This window comes from Musa acuminata, chromosome BXJ3-5 (assembly GCF_036884655.1).
Source record: "Musa acuminata AAA Group cultivar baxijiao chromosome BXJ3-5, Cavendish_Baxijiao_AAA, whole genome shotgun sequence".
Classification (NCBI taxonomy): domain Eukaryota; kingdom Viridiplantae; phylum Streptophyta; class Magnoliopsida; order Zingiberales; family Musaceae; genus Musa; species Musa acuminata.
Window position 1 is genome coordinate 14,846,967 of NC_088353.1, and position 12,801 is coordinate 14,859,767.

A 12,801-nucleotide genomic window follows, 5' to 3' on the forward strand; every position below is an offset into this window, starting at 1 on the left:
GCATAGTTCCTGTTTGCATATACTCGACCTAAGATTTAAGTTGGTTTGCTGTTATCGTTCACGAGCAGAAGGTGGCTATGGGTGCTTGTTGCTCGAGTGGTCGCGGTGTTTCCAAGACAGGATAAGTGATGCGGTTTCTGTCCTTGAAAACTATATTTCCTCTGAAAAAAATAACCAATCAAATTTGGTTCAATCGGGGCGGATCAGGTCGATCCATCACCGATCGATTGCAACTTATTATCTAGTGCGCTTAATAAAGAGCGCAATCAACGATGTCGTTTTGAAATTGTTCAGGCATCCACGATGGCTGGGGTGATTGACCGCGAAGCTGATCGACCGAGCCCGACAGCCAGGTCAGCGCGGAAGGCTAGCGGAAGGCTACATAACTAAATCAACAATAACTAGTTCGCTCGCGCGCACGGTGGACGAGAGGAGAGTCTGATGGCCCTCACGCCGTCTTTGTCCTGCTCCTCATCGCCCTCTCTTCGGTTCTCCTTCCCATCGTCTCCTCTGCGCCAGAAAACGCTTCCTTTGTTCCTTCCTGGGGTTCGGAACAGCAACGGTTGCGGCACAGGAGGACTCTTCCAATGCTCGACAGGTATATAACTTACCGGTAATGCGTTCATCTTCCGCAATTCGGACTCAAAATTCTGCTTTTGTAGAAGATTGATCGGATTTTGACTTTCAGCTGTCTTGTATCTGTTGCAATTGGGTTTATTCCTATTGTCGGTTAAGTTGCACATCTTTTTTTTGCTTTTTGGTTCGTCATTATGATTTGAAACACAAACCCTAGGAGTAAGACAAAGTGTTGGCATGCCGGCAAGCAACATCAAGCTTAAACAATAAAGCCAAAGATCAAAACCAACTAAAATAATAATATCAAGATATAACGTAGCACAACTCTCAATGGTTGAAGGAACCATCCATGGCCAAGCAAGCTAGAAGGTATTCACTATAAAATATGAGATTACAACCTTCTCCCTAATATACGGATAAACAAGACACATTCTCTCTTGTAATAGAAAAAGCTAAAGAAGAGAAACTCACAAAAGGGAGGAACCAAATGAAGTAGAAGACTCTCTCGTCACTTCTCTCTTTTTTCTCTTTCCTTCTCTATTTCTCACTGCACTCTCCACTGGTTTGGATGGTTTTGAACGCTGCATCTCAGTGCCTTATATCGGCATAAGAGGAGGTCCTTCACGCCAACCGTGTGCGATGAAATGAGATTGCGTGGGTTGCAACCACCCTACACGTAGGTTTGGATGGGTTGTTGCAACCGCACGCAACCTCTCATCTCATCTTATCACCCCTTTTTATTTGTTTTATCTTATCACAGGGTAAATGTTAATGCTCCTACTAGTAACATTGTAACAAGCCCATATGATGCTAGATCAAAAGAAATACTGAGCTGGAGAAAAACATGCACAAATAGTAGACAAGAAGAAGATTAAGACATAGTATAATGAAAAATTGGTAATTGAGTATTTTTGTCTCCTTCCTTTATCAAATTCTAAACATTGTTAAAGTTGGAATATAGTATTTTTCAACCAAGAAATAAATAGAAAATTCTCGTAAACAAACAGAACTGTTACTTGCTACTATTGTCAGAAAATTAGATTCCCAATCCATGAATTGTTCCTTCATGGACTCCATTTATCGTCAATACAATGGATTTTGATGCTGAAAACTGGGGTCAGTCTTATTGTCAAATATATTGGACTTGAATTTAGCTTTCCAGATCATGGTCACCATCTGAGAATGGCAAAATTTTGTTATCTAAGCAAGTTAGGTGAATATCAACAAATTAGACTTGAATGGCCTGATCTCTTGACCTTTTGGGTGGCCATTTCCAGTCTATACGTATGTTCTGAAGCAACTTTTCTCTTCTGGGGATAATCATAACAGAATAAGAAGAATATTCTTTATTGCATTGACAGACACATCATTATACTTCACATGTTTCAACTGTTGTGAAACAATCATTAGGCTTGTTTGGGTGCTCATGATCTCTTCATAGGCTATCCAAAAGTTACCCAGAAAGGTCAGATATACGTCAATTGTGTTGGTGACTAGAAAAATCCTAACCATTAAGTTGTCGAACCTTATGATGCATCAATATACTCCAGATCGATGCACGTCGTCTTTGAATTCCAAAGAGGTTTTAAGTTTCTGAAAAATATGGGATTGCAGTTTGGGGCATTAATTTTTTTTAAAAAAAATGCCAAATGCTTATAATTAACATTCTTTACCAAAAACTGATAGTTTTCCAGGCATGTTACAAGTCTACTTTAACTGATGTGAAGCAATTCTATATTTCATTTGCAATTTAAATTATTGTGACCAAAACATGGGTGTATGCAAATTAAAAGAAGTTTCTTTTTGAACGTTTGTTTTTCATTAAGATATGTTATGTATCTTATGACTATTATGTCAATATGGCACACTGTCTTTGGAAAAACTATTGGTTTGTTGAGGATGAGTTTAGGTGAACTGTAGCAACTAGAAGTGATTAAAGACTGGTACCATATGTGGATTGATGTGATGGCTTTTCCTGGGGGTGAGGAGATAAAGGCAGTGGAAGATGGGGAATAATTTTCCAACAATTGGTTATAAGATGATATTGTTATCAAGATTTTATTTCCTTTCTTTAAAACAGTCTCCATGAACACGACCTTGAATTCATCACATAAGTGGAAGATTGTCTGTTTCGAAGAGATTTGACTGATATTACTCTCTGATTATATTAGCAACTGTAGTTTGTTGTTTTGTTTATTTATTTATTTTTTATAAAGAATGAGAAAAGGGAAGAAATTGTAGTTCTTTATCAGGAAATTATAATGTGTACACAGCTTGATGGAAGAGAAATTTACATACTGCTCTCAATCCAGCATTCTAAATGGGTGATAATAAATGCAGAAATTTCCAAGAAATTACCTAATTGTAAGTATATTACAGTCAACTGCTAAAATGGGTGATCACTTTTCTTTTAATTTTTCGTTCTTTATTTTCTCCCCTCTACCTCTCCCATTGTATTTTTAAAAAATAAGTTGGTTGTACAACTAGGGTTAGCTTGATATGGATGAGTAGCAGATTAAATTGAAGTTTGATAGATTTTCACCAAAGGCAACTGACTATAAGTATGACTTCATTTTGGAGAGTGGATGATGTAGGAAAGGATTTATTTTGTGGATCAAATTAGGATAGGTTATAGGTTATTGAATTTGCATGTGTTGCTCATCCCCTTCGAAGATGCCACCTATTGAATGTGGGTACTTAAAAATCTCTTGCCATATGTATTCTAAATACTAGCTGGATATGGTACTTGTTAGATTCACCTAAGTGTGCATTAGTTCCTCATACTATCTGATTTAGATAAAATATTATAATCATCAAATACTTTTAGGATTTTGAGCAGAATTATGTTTTCCTTGAATGCGCTCATTTGACCAGATGGATATACTACTTAGATATATGTGTTTTTTCTATATTTATTTTTATAAAAATATTCAACTTTACTAGGGCAACTTTATAAAAATATTTTTATAAAAATATTCAATGGCATCAAAAGGTGATATTTAGTTGGAATTGCCTGAGTCGTGATATATCATTGCAATATCTGTCCACAAGGGGTCTGTCTAAAGGCGGTCTTCTAGAGGTCTTGAAGGACCTATAAAAGGGAAAGTTGATTAGATTTTGAAAATGAGTGATGGATAAATCCCACTCGGGGCTAAGATGACTGATATTGATCCAGTACGATTTACTCGAGTTTGAGTGAACTCAAATTTGGCTCAACCGGAGTTCGAGTCGAACTCCAAATCAATCCTAATCCAACTAAAACCAAACTCAAGCTCGAATGTGAGCTCAATGATCAGATTCAAGTCAGCTCAAGTCTCATTCAAGTTCAACTCAAATTGGATACCGATCAAAGATCAGTTCAACTCAACTAGAGTTTGAATCGAACTTTGGTTTGACATAAAGTGTGCGTAGATGTGCCTTACACCCTGACACCCGGTTGAGTGGTCGTTTGTGGACTTGTGACTATCTTTTTCCCTTCCAGAGTTCTTGGTTTCCCTTGCTCTCTCTCTAAGTGTTTGTTGAATTGCTTGCTTGTTGCACCTTTCTGCGAGACGTCAGGACTTGTATGTATTAAATCTCGGATTTTGATGATGAAACAATCGATAGAGTTTATGATCTAATCTATGTTTTGAGTGATGCAGGACTAGCTTCGATCATAAAGAGACAATTAAAGCAGGAAGAATCAATGTTTGACCGGAGTGGAACATGTTAGAAGATTGGACGTCGAGCCGGAGGATCGGTCGATATGTTGGCAGAAGGTTTCGTGCCATGAGTTCGGGCATCAGGCCTCAAAGCACGGACATTGCGCCAAGGAGATCGGAGTTGCGGAAGTCAACATGTCGATTGGGCAAAAAACCGCAAAAGAGGACGATGCGACGATGAACCAATGACATGCTGGAAAACATGTGATTAAGGCTATGTAATAATTGTCTAGATCGAAATAGTTTTAAGTTGTAATTGGGTTGAAATTAGGCCAACTTAATTAGGGGGCCATTGGGCCAAAGTTAGGGTTGAGTTGGGTTGGATGGATGACCCACTCGGCCACTTGGAGCCATGCCAGGCGGTGGCACCGCCTAGAGTGGGCGGTGTAACCGCTTGAGGCTCAGCCTCCCAGGAGGTCTGGGCGGTGGTACCATCACCCAAAAATGGCTGTCAGGTGGTGGTACCGCCAAAGCCTGGTCTTCGAGGCTCTATCAAGCGGTGGTACTGTTAGGATTGAGTTGACACTAAGAGGTGGGGGGGGTGAATTAGTGCTTTCGTTAAAATCACAATTTTGAAAAACCCTATCGGAAATATGTTAATTAGAAAGCATACGGAAGCGTAGTGAATAAGTAAATAAAGCAGTTTGCAATGAAAGTAAAGAGCTTAAAGTAAATGCAAACCAAGTTTTATAATAGTTCGGTCATCGTGACCTACATCCACTCCCGATTCCTCTTCACTCGAGGCCACCGGCTTCCACTACCGATCTTCCTTCAATGGGCAAAGATCAACTATCCTTTTACACTCTTTCTCCTTTTGATAGGCTCAGGAGAGAACCTTTACAACCTCTCTTTCTTAGACCTCACTTATCCCTTTAGAAGAACTTTCTAAATACTAGGAAGAAGGGACTTTAGAATCCTAAGAGAGATTACACAATTTTTCTCAAGTATTCTTTCCCCCCTTTCAACTCAATTTTCGTACTTAATTCTTGCATCTCCATGCAGGAATAGTTGGGGTATTTATAAACCCCAAATAACTTCAAAATTTGAGCCAAAAAAGGTTTAATCCTGGGTTTCCTGGGTCCTAGCGGTACCACCGCCTGCAGCACTGACATTGGGCGGTACCATCACCTAGTCTGGTAGTACTACCGCCTGACACAGTCTTGGAGATTAAGCCACTAGCGGTGCCACCGCCTGACCTAACTTTTGGGTCACTGAATGAGCCTTTCTCTTGGCTCAAAATAGCCACATTTTGGGCCCAGTTAGCCCCTAATTGAGTTTGTTAGGATCAAGAGTGGCACTAGGGGGGGGGGGGGGGGGGTGAATTAGTGCAACGAAAAAAGCGTTGATTTCGAAAAATATTCGTTTCGATTTAATCCGTTTCGTAAAGATATTGAACGTGAAAGCTTTCGTAAGAGTGCAAAGAGAAGGTTAAGGAAGTTTGCAGTAATGTAAATTGCACAAATAGAAAAGCAAACCAGAATTTAGAGTGGTTCGGTCGTTGTGACCTACATTCACTTCCGATTCCTCCTCCGTCGAGGTCACCGGCGTCCACTAATGGTCTTCCTTCAATAGGCGAAGACCAACTACCTTTTACAGCTCTTTCTCCTTTTCACGGGTTTAGGAGAGAACCCTTATAAGCCTCACACTTCTCTTGAATGATCTCAAAAGGAAGGAGGAGGACTCTAGCACTTTTACAACACTTTAACACTTCAAAGATTCAAGATTATGCCAATACTTTCATACCCTTTCATGTAGAAAAGGGTGGGATATTTATAGGCCCCAATGACTTCAAAATTGGAGCCAAAAAGTGTCATATCCCCGGATTTCGGGGTACTAGCGGTACCACTGCCATTACTGGGCGGTACCACCGCCTGACACTTGACACTGGGCGGTACCACTGCCCAGTCTGGGCGGTACGATCGCTTGACAGAGCTCGGAGACCGAGCTCTAGCGGTACCACTGCTTGACAAGGGCGGTACCACCGCTGGCAGCATTAACTGCCGACGGTACCACCGCCCATACCACTTGGGAGACTAGGTCACCAAGCAGTGCCACCGCCGGTCGTAATTTCAGGTGCTAAATAGGCTGTTCAATCCGGCCAAATTCAACTCTATTTAGGGCCCAATTGGCCCCTAATTGAGTTAGTGGGATCACCTCCCAATCCTAACTCAATTTACTGCCTAACTACGATAATTAAGACATTTAACAAAGCATTCTAGTTCCGGTACGTCAATTGTTCTTCCGACGAGCTTCGGACGAACTTCCGACGATCTCTCGGCAATGTTCCGACGGAGTTCTAGTAAGCTCCTGGACTTTACGACGATCTTCTTGGCGAGTTCCAATGAGCTTCTTTGGCAAGCTCCTGGACTTCTGGGTTAGTTCCGACAGGACTACCGACGAACGTCCGGACTTCCGACGAACTCTCGAACTCCCAACGAAGTCTCGATCTCGACTCCGGCACAACACCTGCTTTATGTCTTACTGCTATCGTAGTTAATCCTGCACACTTTTCTCAACATATAGATTAGATCAAACAATTTATCAATTGATTTCATTATCAAAATCCGAGAATTAACAATCTCCCCTTTTTTATGATGACAATAAATTAATGACGAAGTTAACCTCAAATCCCCCTATCTATATGCCATACTTGAGAAAATTCATTCTTGAATTCAAGCATCAAACTGATAAGTTAAGTTCATTTAAACTTATCAGCATGCACATCATGATACTTATCATGATTTACCAATTCAAAATACAATGCTACATAAAAAATGATGTCAAGGCTTGATATTCATTTTCAAGTCCAATGATGATAGACAATTATCATTTTCAAGTATGATACAAATTTGAAATATAGCAAGATGACAAGGATAACAATTCATCATTCCATGGTATCAATTGTAAATTGTAAGTTAAGCTTATGATACCTTATGATAGACAATTATCAAGTATTTATGAAACATTTCAAATATCTACAATGCATATGAAATATATTTTGATATGTTTTAAGCATTTGTGATGTGTTATGTTTCAAGCATTTGCAAAACATACAAGTATATTTATGATAAGTATTTACGATAAGATACATTGCATACATTTACAATGCCAATTTGTCATCAATTTATCATATTTTGATATTTTTCTCCCCCTTTGTCATCAATAAAAAGGAGAATAATTCAACAATGCAAGTGTGGTAAAAATTCAAGCAAGTTCATACTAATTTATCCAATCGATATTGCATTGTTGCATGGTAACATTCAAAAGTTCTCAACATTAAAGAGAGAGATTCCATTAACTTCTCCCCCTTTATCATCAAAACTTTGCATGAGGAAGAAGAAGGAAGGTAAGGAGGGAATCCACTAAGAACCAATTTTGTGAAATGATTTGAATCAAGTTAAAAACAATAAATGAGTTTCATTAAATCATGCTTCAATTTTAACAAAGAGAAGGGATTTATGGAAAGGATGAAATCCCCATTCTTGCAAGTGATAATCACATACTAAAAATTCATAAAACTTCTTCTTTCATAAGAAGAGTAAGGAAGAGTTCATGATAAAGGATAAAAAGAAATCCATGAATAAAACTTCATTAAATCCATTTCTCAATAAGAATTCATAATAATGAAATCCGTGAAAGATGCATTGACATTTGTCTATAGGTTCATTCGGTGAAGGGACTAAATGTTTCAAACATCATTACGTGATGGAGCAAGGGTATGAAGTAAACTTGATACAACATAAATTCATGAAAGCTCCATTCATAAAATACATAAAGATAGTCCGAAAAAAAAATATAACAACTCATGCATTCGGACAGTTTAACAAGCCTATCTCTCTTATAATGAAATCAAATTGTTCTTCATTTAAAGGTTTTGTAAAGATATCGACCAATTAATATTTCGTATTAATGAATTCTAAGATTACATCATGATTATTAACATGATCTCATATAAAGTGATGCCTAGTGTCAATATGTTTAGTTCTAGAGTGTTGAATAGGATTTTTTGTTAAACATATTGTATTTATGTTATCACATTTTATGAGAATATTTTTAAGATAAATTCTATAATCTTCTAATGTATTTTTCATCCATACGACTTGTGCACAACATGCACTAGCTGCCATGTATTCGGCTTCGGTTGTAGATGGGGCAACAGAGTTTTGTTTCTTGGAAGACCAAGAGACAAGTGCATGTCCTAAGAATTGACATGTTCCAGATATGCTTTTTCTATCTAATCTACATCCACCAAAATCCACATCAACATAAACAATTAATTCAAAGTTTTCGGATTTTGGATACCATAATCATAAATTAGTAGATCCTTTAAGATATATAAAAATTCTTTTAACTACTTTAAGATGAGATAGCTTACGATTAGATTGAAACATAGCACAAAGTCCTAGGCTAAATATGATATCCGGTCTTGTTGCGGTGAGGTATAGTAAACTACCTATCATACCTCTATAAACTTTTTAATAAAAGCTTTCTTCATTTTCGTCAATGTCTAACTTAGTGGAGGTACTTATAGGAGTATTGATAGCCTTTGAACTATCCATATTAAACCGTTTTAACAAGTCTAATGTATATTTTGTTTGACTAAGAAAAGTACCATTACTAAGTTATTTGATTTGTAAGCCTAAAAAGAAGGTTAGTTCACCCATTAAACTCATTTCAAACTCTTGGTTCATACTTTTGGCAAACAATTCACATAGTGATTTATTCGCGAAAACGAAAATAATATCATCAACATAAATTTGAACAATAAGAAAATTATTTTCAAAATTTTTAATAAATAATGTGGTATCGACCTTGCCTTTAGAGAAATTATTTTGGATAAGAAATGAGCTAAGTCTCTCATACCAAGCCCTTGGGGCTTGTTTCAATCTATAGAGAGCTTTAGTCAATTTAAACACATGATTTGAGAAATTATCATTCTCAAATCCGGAGGTTATTCAACATAAACTTCTTCGGAAATAAAGCCATTAAGAAAAGCACTTTTAACATCCATTTGAAATAACTTAAAATTATTACTACTAGCATACGCAAGAAGCATCCTTATGGCTTTTAATCATACCACAGGAGCGAAGGTTTCTTCATAATTGATACTTTTTTCTTGGTTGAAATCCTTGGCCACTAATCTAGCCTTGTTTTTAACCATGATACCAAATTTATCTTGCTTTTTTCTAAAGACCTATTTAGTACCAATAACTAAATGGTCATTTGGCCTTGAAATAAGCTTCCATATTTCATTTCTTTCAAATTGGTTCAACTCTTCTTGCATTGCGATAACCCATGAATCATCTTTCAAGGCCTCGTCAATGCATTTACGTTCAATTTGAGAAAGAAAAGCAGTATTGGCACAACAATTCTTAAGAGAAGAATGAGTTTGAACCCCTTTTGATGTGTATCCTATGATTAGCTCCTTAGGATGAGCATCTATGTACTTCCATTCCTTGGGTAAGGATGTTTCAGAAGAAGATGCATCTAAGTTGCTAGATGAAGGAGAGGGTTCATTAAATTCAAAGCATCAAAATTAAGATCATTATCAAACTCATTTTTTCTTAAAATCGAAAACCTCATTAAAAACAACATGAATAGATTCTTCTATAACTAAAGTTCTTTTGTTAAAAATACGAAAAACCTTAGAAATAGAATAATAGTCAAGAAAAATCCCTTCATCGAATTTTGCATCAAATTTTCTTAAGGCATCTTTTTCATTCAAGATAAAACATTTACACCCGAAAACTTTAAAATATGAAACGTTAGGTTTTTGTTGTTCCACAACTCATAAGGAGTTTTGGAAAGTAATGGTGTTAGGACTCTAGCTAGGAGAGTCCTAATTGAGAGGGACATTCATGTAAAACCTACCTAAGCCGACCCCTATTAAAGAGGTGAAGAGGCCGGCTAGGGTCAGGAGGTTATTTCTTAGAGAAGAATAGGGAGTTGTAAAGGAATAGGAGTCTTGAGTAGGAGTCATATTAGGAGTTGGTTAGAAGTAGGAGTCTTGAGTAGGAGTCCTATTAGGAGTTGTTTAGAAGTAGGAGTCTTAAGTAAGAGTCCTATTAGGAGTTAGGGTTTAGAAGCCCTATAAATAGTCATGTATTCCACCTCTTTGCATAAGCAATAGATGAATCTTTTCTGCAGCCTTTGAGCAGCAACTTGGAGGGAGGAACCCCTATAGAGTTCCAAGGAGGTCGATCCCCTAAAGAGATCAACCCCAAGTTTAGAATCTGCGAGGATTCTAACACCTGGTATCAGAGCAGCGTTCTTGGCATCTCGCTGCCCTTCCACAGCCATCCATCAACCCTCCACAACTGCCCAAAGCAATTCCCACATTTGCTTAAGAGATCGTTGTCAAATTCCGCCGTCATCTCCACCACCACGGATCATCCTTTGATCTCCCCGTAAATTGCAACAGGTTCTGGTTTTCTACCTTACTGCTGCTGCAATTTAGTTATCCTTATTTGAAAATCCAAAAAAAAAATTATTCCTATATTGCTGCATAAACTTTTCGTCATAAAGTTTTCATCTCTACGACGAAAGATACATTGCAGAATTCCAACCGTATAGCACCGTTTGTTTGATCTTGCTACTGTGTTTTTTCTATCCAAATCTCTTCGAAATTTTTATGACATCTTTGACATTTCCAAACAGTAAATTTCCTTTGGTTTTGTCAAAAAATTCTCAATATAAACCATTGATATTTTACGTCTAATCTGCTATATTTGAAAATCTGCACTGTAAAATTTCAGCCGCATAACACTGTTTGTTTGATCTTGATACTACGTTGTTTCTATCCAAATCTTTACGAAATTTTTATGATAGCTTTAACACTTCATAACAGTGAAATTCCTTTTGGTTTCATAAAAAAATTCTCAATATAAACCACTGATCTTTTATGTCCAATCTGCTATACTTAAAAATCTGTACTGTAGAAAATTTCAGCCACATATTGTTGCCTTAACCCATCTATTTGCAATCTTTTTTGAATGAAATTTCATATACACTTCATAGATCATCTTGGCTTCCATCTAAGATTGATCTATTAAGAAATTCATCTCTAAAAACGATTTTGTGTTGTTGCAAATTTTCATCGTAACCCGCTGAAATTTCTCGACGAGAATTCTGCAATCGCAACTTGCACCAATTTCCTTGCTGTTATACTGCCGAAATTTTCTTGATTAAATTAGATATCCTTGCTGTCATATAAACTGTGATTTTGCTATCAATTCTCTCCTCAATTCTCTCAAGGTTTTGGTGGAAATTATGTCGAGAAATCGTTGTTTGTTCGACCACAATTCTACTCTTACAAGACAGCACATACTTGCTGCAACTTCCACTTATTTCTATCAAAACTTTGCTACCATCTACCACAGATCCAAAACTTTTATCTACAGCCCTAAAACTCCACCAAACCACACCCTCAAACTGCACCCAAAATAGCCACAAAACAAGCCTAAACCGTAGCCTACATCCACCGATCTACCAACCCTTTCGACCATCACCTCTCTCAACCAATACATGCCTTTAACCCGACAACAAAAGAGAGATCTTAACATCACAGATTTGGCGGCATATACTATGGCATTTGAGGAGGTAATTAATGCTAAATTCGAAGCCTTTGAGGCGCGAATGGAGGATAAGATTCAGACGCTGTTTATCGAACTCAGATTGGGCCGACCACTAAGCCCGAAGAAATCACATCAAGGAGAGAGCTTTGCCCAATCGCACCAAGCCCAAAGATATGACTTCCAAGAGAGGGGAAGCTCTATGACCAACCCCAACTATCCATGCATGAGAGTGGATTTCCCTAGATGGGAAGAAGGAGACCCGATTGGTTGGATCTCGCGCGCGGAGCGATATTTTCGGTACCATAAAACCGCGGATGCATCTATGGTGAAAATTGCAGCTATACATCTTGAAGGGGATGCTATACAATGGTTTGATTGGTTTGAACATACTTATGGAGTCCTTTCATGGCGACAATTCAAAGAAGGACTGCTGATTCGCTTCAGACCAACCGATTACGAGAATATTGACGGACAACTAGCAAAGATCCGACAAACCTCCACCATTCAGGAGTACCAAACCAAGTTTGAAAGGTTATCTAATCGAACTCATGATTGGTCTCAAAAACAGCTATTGAGGACCTTTATTGAGGGCTTGAAGCCAGAGATCCGAGGAGAAGTTAAAGCGCGACAACCGTATACGCTTATGGCAGCCATCTCTTTCGCACGACATCAAGAGGAGCAATTGAATCATGAAGCTCGGAGGACTAGGGTCGCTCCTCAACCAGTAATATTGAAGCCCTCAGCCCCCCCTATTGTCGACCAAGTCTCTACACCAAAGAGGTTAACAAGAGAAGAGCTTCGGGAGCGATATGCGAAGGGGTTATATTGGCATTGTGACGAGTCGTGGAGCCGTGAGCATCGCTGTAGTAAAGGGAGACTTCTTATGATTGAACCAATAGAAGAAGAGGTCATTGAACATCCAGAAGAGAGCATTGAACATAAAGAAGAAG

General features: G+C 38.1%; 1 protein-coding gene across 2 annotated transcripts in view; it reads left to right on the forward strand.

Annotated features, from left to right (window-relative positions):
• The first annotated feature begins 123 nt into the window (after positions 1 to 123).
• The window catches only part of LOC135638472 (GCN5-related N-acetyltransferase 4, chloroplastic-like), a 46,512-nt gene continuing 33,834 nt past the window's right edge, over positions 124 to 12,801 (forward strand). Inside the window, exon 1 of one of the 2 annotated variants that reach the window (XM_065151584.1) lies at positions 124 to 598. In XM_065151584.1, the coding sequence (XP_065007656.1) occupies positions 442 to 598 (157 nt within the window). In that variant the 5' untranslated portion in view covers positions 124 to 441. The remainder of the gene's footprint in view (positions 599 to 12,801) is intronic. The other variant, XM_065151585.1, reaches the window with a different exon arrangement.